This window comes from Lemur catta, chromosome 13, assembly GCF_020740605.2.
Source record: "Lemur catta isolate mLemCat1 chromosome 13, mLemCat1.pri, whole genome shotgun sequence".
NCBI lineage: Eukaryota > Metazoa > Chordata > Mammalia > Primates > Lemuridae > Lemur > Lemur catta.
Genome location: NC_059140.1, coordinates 82,339,374 through 82,355,126, shown reverse-complemented (window position 1 = coordinate 82,355,126; position 15,753 = coordinate 82,339,374). Strand labels below are relative to the sequence as shown.

Below are 15,753 nucleotides of genomic sequence, written 5' to 3'. Positions count from 1 at the left end.
TGCCATCTGTGCTCAGACCCAGGTTTGAGGTGGCCTCACTTTGACTCCCAGAGAGGGGCCTCTCTGAGGTGGCTGCTCTGCCAAAGGGTTTATGTCCAAGGGCAGAGGGGCCTTCCTGCTGGCTTCCAGATGGCCTGGGCGGCACTTCTGCCTGAAATCTCCTTCCTCACATCAAAGGGAACACAGGAGAAAGGACATAAGTCGGTGTTTGTCAAAGCCACCGGGCACCTACGTGACAGCTCTTGGCAAGGGCTCGGGCAGCAGGGCCTGGTCCAGAGCACAGGCCCTTTGTGAGGCTTTCGGAGGTGGCTTTTACTAGGGTGACGCGCCAGCCATTCCAACAATGTCCTGGGTGAAGACAGCCGTCCACCACGGGCATGATTTGTCCGGGGTGTAGCAGACGGTCCTGGGAACGGGGTGCGGCCCGGCGGGGGAGGGAGCTACACGGCTGGGGCAGGTCCGCGAGCAGAGGCCTCCGGGCCGGAAAAAACGCGCGCGGGAGCCCTGGATGCGCCCCCAGCCCGGCCCAGAGGGGTCTACGCTTGACTGCGCCTTCCACGGGGCACGCTGGCCAGGACGGGGAAGGGCCGCCTGGGCGGGGGACGGGGCCCGCATCCGCCTCCCCCAAAGCGAATCACACAAGGAAACAGGAGACACCTGTCAGGTTTGGGGTTTTATTGGCGCGTCCATCAGCGCACCTGGGCCAGGCTGTGCTTCCTGCACAGCAGCGCCCGCCTCTTCTCGCGCTCGCGCACGAAGGCGCGCAGCCGCGCGGTGGGGAAGGTCACGGGCGCGGGCCGCGAGCTGGCCGGGCCCTCCTCGGTCAGCCACGGGCACTGCAGGCAGCTGGACGCGCAGGGCCGGCCCCTGGGGCAGAGCGCGAGTCAGCGCCCGCCGGACGGGGCGGGGCGGGGGACAGGCCGGGACAGGTGGGGGCGGGGCGGGGACAGGCCGGGGGAGGGGCGGGGTGGGCGACGGGTGGGAGAGGGGCGGGGAGGGGAGGGGAGGGCGGCGGGTGGGGGAGGGGCGGGGTGGGCGACGGGTGGGAGAGGGGCGGGGAGGGCGAAGGTGGGCGGGGAGGGGAGGGGAGGGCGGCGGGTGGGGGGGACAGGTGGGGGCGGGGCGGGGCGGGGTGGGCGGCGGGTGGGGGAGGGGCGGGGAGGGCGAAGGGGGGCGGGGCTGGGCCGGGCCGGCGGGCGCCTCACCAGGGCTGGGCGCACAGCGTGCTGCGCAGGAAGGCCACGGCGCCCCCGGACAGCCCCGCGTAGCAGCGGCTCAGCCGGACCAGCCCCTTGCGCAGGCCTTTCTGCAGGTCGCGGGGCCACTCGCTGCTCACCGGGTACTCAGCGCTCAGCCTGCACGGGTTGGGGCGCAGAGGGCTTTGGGGTTACCCGGGGTGGATGGGGTGTGGGGACTCTGAGGTCACCCCAGATGGATGGGGTGTGGGGACTCTGAGGTCACCTGGATGGATGGGGGGGCCTGCCCTACCCCCCGCCTAGCCTCCCCCCCAGACATGAGGACTCACATGATGAAGGCTGTCACACCGATGGCCCAGATGTCTGTCTGCGGAACAGCCCCCTGGCCCTCCAGGAGCTCTGGAGCTGGGGAGGGCACAGATGGAGGGCACAGGTGTGTGGGCACAGATGGAGGGCACAGGTGTGTGGGCACAGGTGTGTGGGCACAGGTGCGAGGCCGGGTGGGTTGCAGTGGAGATGGGAGGGGAGGTCAGGACCAGTGGGGAGGGGCTTCCTCCCCCCCCCAGGTGAAGACCCTGCCACCCCCACACGCACCCATGGTCTCCAGGTAGTCCTTGAACCTCTCCGAGGGCAGCACCTTCTCCTGGCTGAGGCTCTGGGCGCTGCCCAGGTCCACGACCTTGAGCAGGTTGTACTCGGTGACAATCATGTTCTCGGACCTCAGGTCCAGGTGCAGGATGTGCTGCGCATGCAGGTACTGGGCGGCGCTCAGCACCTGCCACAGGTAGTCCTTCACCTCGGACTCCGCGTAGGAGGCCCTGGGGGCAGACACTGCTCAGCCGGGCCCAGGGTGAGGGCCAGACCAGCACCCGAGGGCGGGAGGGAGCGCCCCTCACCTCTCGGCCAGGCAGGGGAGCAGCTCGGGCCCAGAGCACAGCTCCAGGATGAGCACCAGGTGCCGGGGGCTGAGGAAGGCCGCGTGCAGCTGGGCCAGGTGCGGGTGGCGCAGGCCCTTGAGTGCCTCGTATTCGCACAGCACGGCCGTCTTGTCCTCGGGCCGGTAGGGGATGATCTTGGCGGCCAGCGCCCGCCCGCTGGCCTTCTCCCGGCACTGCCGGACCACGCTGAAGCGGCCCCTGGGTGAGGGGACGCTGGTCAGTCTGGTCAGCGGCTCCCCCCACGGCGGGGGTGGGGTGCAAGCACCGGCCCCACCCACACACCCGCCCCAGCGGCCCTGGCACCTCCGGATCTGGGTCTGGAAGGCGAAGGTCTGCGTGCTGGGGAGAGGCTGGGCTGGCCGCCCCCCGCCACTCTCCTCTTCAGAGGCTGTGGGATGAGAAGCAGGTGACAGGGAGCAGAGGGCACGTCCCCGAGCCCGGGCCCTCCCCACCTCCCCGTCACCCTCTCCCAGGCACCCGGACCGGGGAGCCTGCTTTGAGCACCCACAGCCTCCGACCCCTCCTTCCTCCGGCCACTGGGGCGGGGGAGGGGGCACAGCAGGTGGAACAAGCTGTTGTGACTGGGGGGGGGGGACACCTCACGCCTGCCTGAGCCCAAAGCAGGCATTGCTGACCAACCCCAGCACGCTCCCACCAAGTCCCAGGAGAGTCACCGCCAACACTCAGCATGCAACCGGCTGGACTTGTGTGTCCTCCGGCAGGTGCGTAGGGGTGCAGGTGAGTGAAGGGGGCTGAGAGGGGCCCCCCAGTGTGCAGGTCTCAAATGTTGAGCCCGGGGGCAGCTTGCTTTCTCCCAAAAGGCAGTGGACAGCTGAGACTGTGGCCAGAAGGGTGCACGTGAGGGTGCCCATCCTCCGACCGCCAGCCCCGCGAGTAGCTCACCCAGGTGGCTGGGCCCTCCCAGGAGCACCTGCTCCGAGGGGCTGCTGTAGGGGCCCATTCCCGCCTTGCTGACGCACGCAGTGCGGAATGTGTACGTGCCACCCCGGGAGAGCTTGCCGGTGAGGTAGCAGCAGTCGAAGATGTCAGATCCCAGCGTGGTCCAGCTGCCACCTGGGCCACATGGGAGCATGTGAGGGGCAGCCGAGGCCTCCCCATGCCACATCTGGGAGCTGAGGAGGAGGGACTCTTCCCTGGGGCCGCCCACGGGCACAGAGCAGGCCGGGCACCTCCACGTGGCCCCTGGGAGGGTGCCCAGAGCCTGGGGGGCAGGGTGCCCAGGAGGCCAGGACGCAGGGGCCACCCCGTACCTTCCAGGCTGCACTGCACGATGTAGGTCACGGGGCCGTAGGACTCCACAGGCTTCCAGACCAGCAGAACCCCGTCTGCATGCACCTCCCCAATGTCGGGGCGCGGTGAAGATGAGGGGCGCTCTGCAAGGGGCCACGCATCGGTCAGCGGCTCCGGGGGCAGTCCCCGCTGGGCCCTGCCTCACCCTCAGCAGCCGTCAGGGCTCCCGGCCGACCCTCCCCTGGCCCTGTTCATTCGGGGGTCCAGGGCCTTGTGCCTCTGCCGCGGGGACTCGGGAGGAACCTGCCCACTGGGCACCCGCCCCTCCCGGGCTGGCCACCGGGCCGGGACACACCCAGAGCCCTGTGGAGTGTCCCAGGCTCTGGTCGGGGCGGCCGTGGCCTGCTTGTCCCCGTCTGCCCCACAGGGTCGGCCCGCAGCTCAGGCATCAGGTGGGCGGCGGGTCCCAGAGCGAGGCCTGCAGCCCCCGTCTTGACTGTCCCGGAGACACCCCCGGGCACTGCGTTTTGAGCTTTAGGCTCAACTTTGAACAAGATGCAAAACAGGAAACAGCCGCCGCCTCCCGGCATGGGCTGGAGGGAGGGCGCAGAAGCCGCGTGCGGAACGGAGCCGCGGGAGCAGCGCCCGCAGAGCTTGGTCCTCCCGCAAACGGACAATGGCCAGGCTTTCGCCCGGGGGTGGCAGCGGGGACGAGCAGGCTTTGTTCCAAGCGCTGGGACGTGGGCAGCTGTGTCTGCCCAGGCAGGCGCAGGGCCTCCCGCCAGCCCAGGGCGGCCCGGCCCATCTGGCCTCTGGGTCACCTTCTCAGGCCTCCTGCGGCCCTGTCTGCCTGTGGGGACCATGGCTGTCCGGGCGGACGAGGACACCCCCGCGCTCAGTGCACAGGCCCCCAGGGCGGGGGCAGCGGCTTAGAGGGAGCAGGGTGAGTCTCCCGGCACCCCCACACGCAGCCCCCCGGCCCAGTGGGGACCTCCGGCACGGCCCACCCACCTGCCTTCCGCAGGACGCCCGTGGTGGCCGCTGTGCCCAGCGAGTTGCTGACGCTGCACGTGTACACGCCCAGGTCCTCGGCCGCCACCACCAGGATGGTCAGCAGCTGGAAGTGCTTGAGGGTGGAGGAGATGAGGAGGCGGCTGCTGCTCTCCAGGACGGCCCCGTCTGCAACAGGACGGAGCGGGCCTCAGTTTCCCTCCGGGCAGCCACAGCACCCTGGGGGGCCCGCGGTGACCACTGCTCTGTCGCGGCCCCGGCCCCCAGGACAGCTTCTTACCTTTGCTCCAGGTGGCCTGGGCGGCTGGCTGGGCCGACACCTGGCAGGCCAGCGTCACTGACTGGCCCAGGACCACGGTCTCATCCGACAGCTCCCTTAGGAATGACGGCGCTGAGGAGAGAGTGTGCAGTGAGCCATCGGGCCCCCAGAGCTCGGACTGGACCCATGGTGGGGACGCTGGGAAGAGCCCCACCCACGTCTGCCTGGGCCGTCTTCTCAACCACCGCCTCCTCCAGGAAGCCCCCTAAGACTGCTCAGCCTGCCATATGCACTGGCACCCCTCACCTGGGCTCGAGCCTCCAGAGAGCAAGCTTGCCCCCCACCGGTCTGGGCACTGCAGCGGGTGGAGGCAGAACCCTGGGAGGCTGGGGACCTCTGTGGTGGGCCACTCACCTCGGTCCCTGCTCTTCAGACCCAGGAGCCCAAAGGAAGCGAGGCCTGGCTTCTTCCTGGGGGGCCCCTCCTTTTCCAGGCCTGCAGGAGGAAGTGGCCCCAGGGAGGTCACAGCCGGGAGGCCTGGCCGCTCTGGGCAGCACCAGCCGCCTCCCGCTGCAAGGACCCCAAACAGCCGCCCGCCGCCCCGCCCCTGGACTTCGCCCACTCCCTGGACTTGCAGGCCACAGGGAAGGGCCGGGACCCCAGGGGGCTTTGCAGGAAGCTGGAAAAAAACACACTGTGCGGGCCACCCCGTCCCTATCCCCTGGCCCGGGGCTGGGCAGGGGCTGGTGTTGGGGAGGGTTTAGGGTCAGGGAGGGGTCAGGGTCAGACAGGGTCTGGGGTCAGGGAGGACTCAGGATTGGGGGGACCTGGCCCCGTCAGATTCTGGCCCCAGGGGTGCCCCCCACAGCGGGCTCCATGCCCCGCAGGTGCCCTGGGTCCTGTGGGGGGGTGCTCAGGGGCCCTGTGGGAAGGGGCATCCTGGGGACCCCAGGACTCGCCCTGTGGCCTGTGACGGGGCCCGGGAAGGGGGGCTTCCTGCTGTCACCCAGGGGTGTGGGGTCACCTTCAGGCCTGCCCTTTAGGATCCGCGAGATGTGGGCCATGGAGGCCTTCACCCTCTGCCGCAGCCCGAGCTCCGCGGGCTCCTCCAGCGGCAGGTACTTTCCCGGGAAGTGGAAGAGACTGCGGGTCGGGGAGGACCACTTGCGTTTCCTGCCCACGGCAGCCTGGGCCTCCATGTCCTCCGGCTCCTCTATAATCTGCAGGCCCGTGGGGGTGGGCAGCTCGCCCGGCCAAGGCCACATGGCCTCCGGGAACTCCACCAGCCCCTCCCCGGCCTCCGCCTCCGGCGAGGGCGGCTCCTGCTCCGTGGGCTTGGGGACCCTCCTGAAGATCATGAACTCGAACGGAAGGTACTTGATGTCGTACAGGTCCGAGAGGTTGAGGTAGGCGGGGTCCACCTCGGAAATGTCCAGGGATATGGTGTCGGCCGCCTCCGCGTCGCCTGACAGGTCCCGGATCTGCACCAGGGACACCTCCCCGATGTCCTCCCACGCGGGCAGCTCCGGGGAGGCCCGGAAGAGAGCCCCGCCGGGCTCAGGCATGGGCTCCGCGCTGGCCTGGGGCAGCGGGGTCTCAGCCCCAGCCTCGTCCTGATCCTCTGAGGACTGGGACACGGCCCAGGCCATCCTGGCCCACATGGGGCCCTGCCCCAGCATGCCACCCGCGTCCCCACCGAAGGCAAACGTGCCGTAGCCTGACACTCCCGCATAGCCCCCGCGGCGCCCCAGGGAGAACTTCCGTGTGGTTGCCTGCTCCTGAGGCCGCTGCAGGGTGGGCGTGGGGGGCATCGAGTCCGACAGATCTCCGGCCTCCCCCTGGGCCGGGCCCTCGGTGTGCAGAGCGGGGCCCGGCTGTGAGTCCAGCTGGGAGGCCGGCCCTAGGGAGCTGGAGGGGCTGGGCTTTGGCCACCCAGGAAGGGGGATGTCGTCCAGCCCAGCCTTAGAGTCTGGCAAGGGGCTGGCTGGGGACGGGGACGCCACGGCCTCCTGGCAGGGTCCTGGAGGGAAGGAGCCAGGAGGCTGTGGGGCGACCGCTGGCGGGAAGCCACAGCCCTCCTGGGGTGCAGAACTCCACTCGGGGTGACGGAAAGCGCCGTCCCGGGCTGTCCCCTCTTGCTGAGCAGAGCCTGGTTCGCCACTAGTAGATGGAAATAGGTTGGGTCCCCGCGGGGACCCCCCAGGATGCCCCGTCTCCCTGGCAGAGCCCCCACAAGCCACCCCCGTGGGGGCTGGTGGGGGACACTGGCCCTGGTGACAGGCCTCCGTGGAGGGGCTGGTGGTGCTCGGCGGGTCGTGGTCCCGGGAGCGGCTGCAGCCAGGGCCCCCCTGGGTGCCAGAACCAGGCGGCTGAAGGGCCGTCTTGGAGGAGGGGGCTTGGGCGGCCGTGGGGGGCTGCTCCTCCCCGGCGGCCTCCTCCTCCAGCGCGCGGTGCTCCAGCAGGGGCTCGCGCAGGCCGGGCAGCGCCCCCGCGATGTAGCCGCCCGTCAGCAGGTGCCGCCGCCGGGCCGGGTGCCGCCTGCCCCCCATGGCTGCAGCCCCTGGCCCCGGGCCCTCGCCCCCCGCCTGCTGGTAGAACAGGCTGCGGACGACGCTGTGCCGGGGCACGCAGCCGGGGGCGCCCAGTGGCCCCGCACCCTGGGGCGACGCCGGAGGGGCCGCGGCCGTGGCCATGGGGGGCGCACAGGCCTCCGCCTCCTCGGGCAGGCTGGCCGAGGGCCGCAGGAAGCCCCGGGGGTGCAGCAGCGGCGAGTGGGTCACCGGGGAGGGGGGCAGCGACTTGGCCCGGGCAAACGGGGCGAGCTCGTTGTCGGAGGACGAGGAGCTGGAGGAGCTGCTGGCGTCTGCGCGGAGGTGCCGGGCCACCCCCAGCGACGGGCTGTCCGGCGGGCCCTGCAGCAGCTCCGGGATGGAGCGCATGGCCAGGATAGACTTGTAGCTCATCAGGGAGCGCTGGGGCCGTGTGGGGGACGGAGGGTGCGTCAGGCGGGCAAGGTCGGCCGGGGCAGGGACTGCCCACGGGGTCACTCGGGATCGGGGTCCTCTGCACCGGGGCTGTCGCTCCACCCTGCTGCGCCCCACTGTGCCCCGCCGGTGACACTCCCTCCTCACTCGGCGCATGCAAAGGAGCCCTGCACTCCCAGCCCTGGGCCCCGCGCACAGCCAGCCCTCTGGGGCCTTGGTTTCCCCTTCACTGGCCTCCAGCACCCCCTCCTCCAGGCAGGCACAGCTCACCTGCCAGCGACTTCGGGCCAGGAGGAACTTGAGCTGCTTGGTGTTGATGAAGTGGGCCTCCTCCGCGGGCACGGACTTCTGGGGGCGGCAGGGGGCAGCCACGCTGGGGGAGACCCTGGCACCCTGGGGCCCCCTCCCGTGATGGAGGCCCAGATGGACCAGCCCCAGCCCTGAGACCTCCCTGGGTCCAGGAAGCCACAGCCCTCACCCCAGATGCCCGGGGGGGGAGAGAGTTTAAAGGCCAGAGGTCAGAGGTGATGACTCCCTGCCTCCTCTGGAGGGGTGAGGGGGTAAGAGGGCACTGAAATGCTGTCCTGGCCTAAGGGCCCCAGGACCCCCCTGCCAATCTTCAGCCAATTGTGCTCTGGGCTGCGGATAACAGGCCAGACCCCCTGGTCCAGACAGGTCCCTGCCCTGCCTGGCCTCAGTTTCCCTCCCTGCACAGCGTGGGGTTGAGCCTGAGCTGGGCCGACTCACCAGGAACCAGGAGTGGGCCAGGCACTGGGCGGCGCTGGGCCGGGCCCTGCGGGGAGAAGGCGGGTCAGGGATCGGCTGGTCCCGGGGGGCCGGCGGGGGGCAGGTGTGCACTCACTCCGGGGCCCGTCGCAGGGTGGCCCTGATGAAGTCCTTGGCGTCCTCGCTGAGGTGGGCGGCCATGGGGCTGCTCCAAGACACCCGCCCCTCCAGGACGTTCAGGAGGGTGGCGCGGTCACTCTCGCCCGCGAACGGGGATGAGCAGGTGAGGCTGAAAGCGGAGGGAGGGCCCAGCGCTCGGTGAGGCGCTGACGGGGACGGGGTCTGGCCTCGACCCCCCTCCAGCCCAGGGGTTTAGGCTCAGCTTGGAGCAGGGACGGGGCCAAGCCTGGAGTGGGGATCGGGCTCAGGCTGGGGCTGGGGTCAAGGGGCAGCCTGCAGAGCAGAGCCAGGCTCAGTCTACACCACCAGCACCCTCGGGCAGCGGTCGGTGTTACCAGCGGCCAAGCCCCGGCCACTGCGGGGGAGAGCTCAGCTCTGCCTGTGACCTGGCGCAGTGCCCCCGATGACAGGCTGTCTGTGAGACACCCTGGCAGGAACCTCTTATCGGGGTTGGCTGGCCGCCTGTTCCCAAGATAGCTGCCCCTCGCCCCCGGGTCCCTGCTCTGGGGCGTGGCCGGCGGCCCGTGGCCTCCGTGAGCCGCATGAGCGGGGACTGGGGTCGGCTTTTGAGGAGGTGGCTGACCGGGCAGGGCTCTGCTCACCTGAGGTAGGAGATGACACCCATGGCCCTGCAAGAGGAAGCCACACGTGGTCAGTGCCCCTGGGCCCAGCCCGCAGGCAAGGGGTGTGCGCCTGGGGGTGTCGGGGAGCCCAGGGAGGGAGGAGGAGACCGAGGTTCAGAAAGGACCCCCTGGCCGGCCCCCAGGGCGGAGGAGAGGCCGGGCCGGCTCAGGGCAAGGCCTCCCAGGGAAGCTGCGGCCCCCGGCCACGCCCTCCGCTCACCAGACGTCGGAGGCCTCGCTCACGGGGCTCTGCTCGATGATCTCAGGGGACACAAACTCGGGGCAGCCGTACTGGCTGTACTGCGGCTCTGCCGGGGTGACATTCTGGGCAAAGCCGAAGTCGCAGATTTTAATGTCCTCCCGGGCAGGATGCACCATCAGGATGTTGGGAGGCTGTTGGGCAGAAATGGGGGGTGGGTGATGGCTGTGCCCTAAGGGAGGTGACTCCTGGGGCTGCCAAGCCTTGGGGGGGACATTCAGGGGTCTGTGAGGCCCGTGTGGGGTAGTGGGGAGGACACCAGGCAGGTTTAGGGACCTGCACCCCAACCGAAGGGGCTGCTGGGAAGTAGTGAGCTCCCTCTCCCTGGAGGCAAGCAAGTCCTGTAGGGCGGCTGGGCTTGGCAGGCCTGCACCCTCCCAGCCTGCGGCCCCAGGCTCCCAGCTGACCAGGCCCCGCGCTCTGGGGACAAGGGGGTGGGGGCACGGGCACCTTTATGTCCAGGTGGAGGACGCCGTGGCTGTGTAGGTAGTGCAGTCCCTCCACCAGCTGCTGGATGTAGACCTTCACCTGCGGCAAAGGCCGGTGCGCCTGTGAGAGACCCCAGCCTGCCCCCAGGGACCCGGCACCCGGGGCTGAGCCCACGGGGCAGGTGCCCTGCAAAGCCCTCCCGAGCTCTGTGTGCCCTAAGGCCGGGGGGTCCCGCACAGGTGGGGAGGGTGGGCTGGGTGCTTGCAGGAGGGCAGGCAGGACTGGCCCAACTGGCCAGGTGGGGTCGTCGGGGCAGGGGACAGGGGTGGGAGGCGGTTGAGAGCCGGACTGAGGGCCGAGACACCCCTGGGGAGCCACAGGAGGTCCCTGAGCTGGGGAGGGCTGTGCCTGGGGTGTGCCTAGGGGGCAGGTGGGCAGGGGGTCTGGGGCCAGGTGTGCAGCTTGAGCAGGTGGCAGGGAGGTAGTGCAGTCACCTCTGCCTCTGTCACCACACTCTTCTTGAACAGGCGGTCCAGCAGCTCCTCGGAGGAGCACCTGGGCTCCCGTCAAGGAAAAGCAGCTCCGGGGGGTCTGGAACCCGCCCGGCCCCTGGACACCCACGCTTGCAATGAGGCAGGCAGGACCGTGATTTGTCTGACCACTGGGGCGGGGTGGGCCAGGGACCCTCTGCACCCGCGATGGCACCCCGCCTCTCTGCACAGAGCCCACCCCCGCACCCCTCTCCGGGAGGAGGACAGCGACTCGGGGGCTGGTGAGGGTGCAACGAGATCTGCCCGAGACCCCAAGACAGGGCTGGCCGGGCAGGCAGCGCCTCTCCTGTCTCTAAGAGGCCACCTGCATAGTGGGAGGGGCCTGCCCGCCGTGCCCACTGAGGACCTCCTAGGCCATCAGGGCCCACTCAGCCACCAACACTGCCAGTGACCCCGGTCACTGCCCGGGGACCAGAAGAGCCAAATCCCCGACCGACACTACCGTGAGCTGCAAACAGGAGCTGTTTGTCACAGCAGCAAGGCAGGGAAGCCACGCTGCCAGCTGTCACCACGACCCGGCCAGGCCCGGGCACCCCGCCCCTCCTCAGACTGGGCCCCACCCACCAGGGGGACCAAGCGGGGGGATACAGTTCTAAGACAAGAATGAGGGTCTTGCGGGTCTCGAACTGGTCCAGCAGCCCGGTGACGAGTGGGTGGCTCAGGGTGGCCAGGACGTCTCGCTCCCGGTACGCCTGGGCCCGGGTTTTGCTCCTCAGGGGGATGAACTTGGCGGCGCAAGAGATCTTGTTTCCTTTGTGCTGCACTCTCTTCACGAAGCCAAACACGCCCCTGGGGTGGAGGGAAGGAGGGTGGCGGGGGCAGGGCGGACACGCCATCCCGGGGGTCCCGGGGGTCCCGGGGAGGGGCCGGACAGTACCTTCCGATCTCCTCCTTGACCTCGTAGAAGGAGTGGAGCTTCCTGCGGGAGCTTTGCTTCTCAGAGTCGGGCTCGCCGTCCGCTAAAGGGATGTGGTCAGTGTGGGCAGGGTGACACCCCGGCGCCCGCCGCCCCCAACGCGGTAGTGCTGGTGGGAGCTGCTCCCCCACCGGGGGCCGCCCACGGGGACAGAGGGTGCCGCGTGGAGCCCAGACCTGTGCCCGGCCGGCCCAGCCGCAGGGCCTGGCCCCGAGGGGTCGGCCAACTCACCCCCACGGACCAGCAGCTCTGCCTTGCAGAGCACCTGGCCACCGGCGTTTTGGGCCACGCAGGTGTAGACACCGGCATCGTGCCGGGACACGTCCTGCAGCACCAGGGAGTAGGTGGTGCCCTCCTGCTGCTGGCTGAGCCGGGCGCCGTCTGCCAGCTGGACACCGTCCTGCAGGCACAGGACAGGCGAGGCCGCCATCAGCCCTCCCAGGGACACTCTGGCACCTGCGGCCCACCCGCCCCTCGCAGAGCAGTGTTCCCGACACCTGCCGTGTGGCCGTCCCGTGTCTAGCCTGGAGGGCGCTGGGAAGTGCACGGTGGTGACTGGAGGACAGGGACTGCAGGACGAGGGGATTTCACCCCCCCCCAGCTCCCAGGGGCCGCCCACCCACCTCCTGCACCCCACCGGGACCTTCCTACCTTGTACCAGGTCACCGTGGGCTTCGGGTTGCCCTCAATGACAGCCTCAAACTGTGCCATGCCACCTGCCTGGACCTGCACATCCTCAATGGTTACCTGCATGGACGGGGGCCCTGGGGGGCGAAGGGAAGGGAGCCGTGGGGGGGCGGTCCCTAGACTGCGTCGGTGGTCAGAGATACGTCCTCCCTCCCTCGCGAGCGACAGCAGCCCCCCTCCTGAGTGCCCAGGCCTCTGACAGGTGGGAAGTGCTTCCTTCAGTCTAACCACTGTCTCTCCTGCTTTCACCTCAGCTGGTCAAGTGGTCAGGAGGACAGTCAGGTCAGGGCAGGCAGAACCTGCTAACTGAGGCTGTCACTCTTGGGGACAGGATCCTATGGATGCCAAGTTCACTGCTGCTTGCCTCTGCCCGTAGAGGGTTCTGGCCCCGCCACAGGGACATAGAGGCTGGGGCAGGGCCGGGACACACCGGGTGGTCTCCGCAGATGTGCATGTGTCCCCCATCCCCGGGCCTGGGGGCGTGGGGATTGCACGGGAACCCGGCTGGGCTCGACCCCGTACTTGCGGCGCCGGCGTCGACAGCCCGGTACACGTAGGTGGTCTGTGTGGTCTCGGTGACCAGGCGGCTGTGCACGTCCCAGAGCAGCTCCCCAGCGCCTGCCGCCGGCCGGGCCGCGCCCTCCACCCTGGGTGGGAGGAGCCGGCTGAGCCCCTGCCCGCGGCTCTGAGCCTCCCGCTGGGATGCGGCAGGAGGGGTCCCCGCTCTGCCACCACTCGGCGAGGCCGCGGCAAAGGCTCTTGGGGACGGATGTGCCGACGGGGGCCGGCCTTCCGTGAGGAGGGGCTCCCCGCACTGCGCCCAGGGGGGCTGGACTCCCTGCCCTGCTCCGGGCTTGGGGCGGGGGTTGTGAGACCACTCCCCCAACTGCTGCTCATGTCCACGTGGCCAGAGCTGGGCCCGCGACGTCCCCTGGAGGGCTGCCCCCACCACGTGACCCAGCCGGCTGCGCGTGTTACCGAATGGGCACGGTCCGTCCCTGCGCCCCGGTGCTGGCCTCGGTCTCCTGCTCTCGGCCTCCACGGGGGAGGGGCGGCGGCGCCATCGGGCGCTCGGCCGGTGGCTCAGCTGGTGGCTCTGCTGGTGGCTCGGCTGGTGGCTCCGCCGGTGGCTTGGCTGGTGGCCCGGCCGGTGGCAGGCAGGAAGCCTGGTGGGCCCCGGGGGCTGCCCCCGACAGGCCCTCCACATCGCCAGGCAGAGCAGCAGGCTCCGGGGGCCCTGGGGCCGGGGCAGAGTGTGGTGAGAGCCCGGCAGGGTCCCCGTCCCCAGACCAAGCTCCCGGCCCGGCCCGGCCCACAGCTCGCAGACGCCAGGGCACCTCCCACATCGGCCGCGGCGCCCTCTGCCCCCACGGCCACCCCGGTGGCTGGAGGAAGCCCCCGACCGTGTGAGCAGGCCGCTGTCTCAGCACCGTGGGGGTCCCACAGCCTCCTCACACGCAAGCGATGGCGGGGGGACCAGAGGGCTGTGGTCGGCATTGCCCGTGCGGCTGCCCAGAGGCTGCAATGAGGGGCTGGCAGGGCACAGGGAAGCCCCCGACACCACCCAGCGGGCGGGGGGAGGAGAGCAGAGACGCACAGCAAACCAGCTAGAGCAGGCGCTCAGGACAACCCAGCGCAGGGCGGGGGCAGGCGACGCGGCCGTCACAGGCACACGCCAACCTGGCGCGGGGAGCAGGGCCTGACTGGCCCAGGAGGGCTCGTGCTGGCTCCGCAGAGGCAGCTGGCAGGATAAACACACAGGAGGTTGTGACGGTGGCCGTGGTTTGCCAAGGACAGGCCGAGTGGCCCTTGGGGTGGGGTGTCTGCAGGGCGTCCCCCCACAGCGGCAGGGAGAGTGGGGGGCCAGGGCTGGCCCTCCCAGACCCCCGCCCCAGCCGCTGCCTATCTGTGCGGCCCCACCGACACCAGCCCCCCTCGGTCGCTGCAGGGCTCTGAGAATGAGAAGCTGCCACTTCCTGGGGCCTGAGAGGGACACCGTGCCCACCACCCCACCAGCCCCGTGACGGGACGCCGGGCTGTGCCAGTGCAGGGCCTGGCGGGCGGCTCCCTGGCCCTGGGTGGCCCCGGAGTGCCGGAGGGAGGAGCCCGTTTGTCCAGGGCCTCGGGCCCCTGCGTGCCCGGCCGTCTCGCCCTGCGGGGAGGGTGCGCTGGCCCTGGGGGGCGGAGGCAGCGGTATGGGGACAGGGTCCTCTGGGTGTGTGAGCCCCGCGCCTCCGTCTGTCCATCGGCCAAGCTCTGAAACGCTGGCCCGAGCGAGTGCGCGGGGCACTGAGCAGGGAGCCCACCGTGGGGGTGTCCCCCAGTGGCCCCGGGGGGGCTGCAGCCCAGAGGGACCACACGGGGGGCAGCAGGGGGTGTGTCGGGGAGGGCAGTGCAAGATGGATGGGGTGACAAGGGTGGGCGCCCGGCGCTGGGAGGCTGGGACGGTTCTCTGGGTAAAGGTGACCGAGGCAGCGGCTCTGGGTGACCCCAGGGCTGGGTCTCACCACCGGGTCTGACCTGTCTGGGGCACAGGTGTGGGGGTCTCCACCCTCCCTCCTCCCTCTCCTCCCATCCTCTTCCTCGTCCCCACCTCTTCCCCCCTCCTCCTGCCCCTCCCTGCCCCCACTAAGGAGCACAGGGCACCTGGACTGGCCACCAAAGTCCAACCATGGGAGGCCTCTGGCTCCTGGAACAGACCCACTCAGCGTGGGAAGAACCTTCCAGAACCCATCCCATGCCTAGTTTCACAGATGGGGAAACTGAGGCCAAGGGAGGACAGCTGGGCCTTGCCCAGGGTCCCCAGTGCATGGAGCCATCGGGATCCCAAATTGGGGTCCTGGGGCTTCTGTCAGTTCACGCCGTGGGCTGGGCCCCCAAGGTGACCCCTCGGGTCAGACTGCCAAGTTGGGGTCAGCTCCCTGGGAGGGGGGTCTTTGGGGTCAGCCCCCCCGGGCCTCACCAGGTGCGTCCGCAGCTCCTGTGCCTGGGGGCTGGGGGCAGGCCCCGTGCAGCGCGGGTGGTCCCCCGGGGCTGGGGCCAGGGCCCGTGAGGTTCTCCGAGAAGGGGCCGGGCAGTCTCTGCAGGGGGGGCACGACCTCCTGGTCCCCGCGGTCCTGGGTGGTGCGGACAGAGTCCTGCAGGGCGGCATCTGGGGAAGAGGCGGGCGAGTGCAGCGCGGTGAGGCCCAGGCAACTGGCACGGCCCGAGCCCGGGGAGGGGGGACCCCAGCCCGTCCCCAGAGACAGCCCGGGTGGGCCGACCCCGGGCTCTCCCTCCCTCCTGCCCGCTCCTCTCCCAGGGGGCTGTCAGCAGGTGGGAGTCCCCGAGATCCACGCTGGGGGTAGCTGCTGCCTCTGCCTGGAGCCCCGTCCTCCCCTGGCTGCCTTTGGGAGAATGTCGCCTCCTCCAGGGAGCCGCCGGGTCTGGACACCCACCCCCGCCCCCTAACTGCAACGCCACCCTCCATCCCAGGCCCGGCCTCCCCTCAAGGCCGACTCGGGACCCCAGGGTGCTGGGTCCCAGCCCCAAACCTGGGGCTCTGGCAGGCTGGTGCCGAACCGAGGGCTGGGAAACCCCAGCTGTGGGCCCTTACTGAGGACGGGCCCAGGGTCCACCTGTGCTGGCCTGCCCTCCCCTCCAGCTGCAGCCTGGCCCCAGCCCCCCCCCTGGGGGCACCAGCCCCCACGTGGCCTCACGTGTGTGTCCCCAGCAGGTCCACCTGCCTGGCCCTCCCTCCTGCT

General features: G+C 70.4%; 1 protein-coding gene across 21 annotated transcripts in view; it reads right to left on the bottom strand.

Annotated features, from left to right (window-relative positions):
* Window positions 1–660: 660 nt before the first annotated feature.
* The window catches only part of OBSCN (obscurin, cytoskeletal calmodulin and titin-interacting RhoGEF), a 126,567-nt gene continuing 111,474 nt past the window's right edge, over window positions 661–15,753 (bottom strand). For 20 of the 21 annotated variants that reach the window (XM_045567448.1, XM_045567452.1, XM_045567455.1 and 17 more), the window contains 26 exons: window positions 14,973–15,161; window positions 12,989–13,247; window positions 12,533–12,657; window positions 11,975–12,087; window positions 11,555–11,723; window positions 11,285–11,366; window positions 10,996–11,196; window positions 10,351–10,411; window positions 9,878–9,955; window positions 9,389–9,561; window positions 9,148–9,174; window positions 8,502–8,654; window positions 8,387–8,432; window positions 7,910–7,987; window positions 5,680–7,627; window positions 5,070–5,150; window positions 4,677–4,787; window positions 4,397–4,564; window positions 3,406–3,528; window positions 3,038–3,208; window positions 2,438–2,522; window positions 2,093–2,332; window positions 1,791–2,014; window positions 1,526–1,601; window positions 1,206–1,355; window positions 661–867 (listed from right to left, as the gene is read on the bottom strand). In XM_045567448.1, coding sequence (XP_045423404.1) covers window positions 690–867; window positions 1,206–1,355; window positions 1,526–1,601; window positions 1,791–2,014; window positions 2,093–2,332; window positions 2,438–2,522; window positions 3,038–3,208; window positions 3,406–3,528; window positions 4,397–4,564; window positions 4,677–4,787; window positions 5,070–5,150; window positions 5,680–7,627; window positions 7,910–7,987; window positions 8,387–8,432; window positions 8,502–8,654; window positions 9,148–9,174; window positions 9,389–9,561; window positions 9,878–9,955; window positions 10,351–10,411; window positions 10,996–11,196; window positions 11,285–11,366; window positions 11,555–11,723; window positions 11,975–12,087; window positions 12,533–12,657; window positions 12,989–13,247; window positions 14,973–15,161 — 5,309 coding nt within the window. In that variant the 3' untranslated portion in view covers window positions 661–689. Of the gene's footprint in view, window positions 868–1,205; window positions 1,356–1,525; window positions 1,602–1,790; window positions 2,015–2,092; window positions 2,333–2,437; window positions 2,523–3,037; window positions 3,209–3,405; window positions 3,529–4,396; window positions 4,565–4,676; window positions 4,788–5,069; window positions 5,151–5,679; window positions 7,628–7,909; window positions 7,988–8,386; window positions 8,433–8,497; window positions 8,655–9,147; window positions 9,175–9,388; window positions 9,562–9,877; window positions 9,956–10,350; window positions 10,412–10,995; window positions 11,197–11,284; window positions 11,367–11,554; window positions 11,724–11,974; window positions 12,088–12,532; window positions 12,658–12,988; window positions 13,248–14,972; window positions 15,162–15,753 lie in introns of those variants that run through there. The other variant, XM_045567460.1, reaches the window with a different exon arrangement.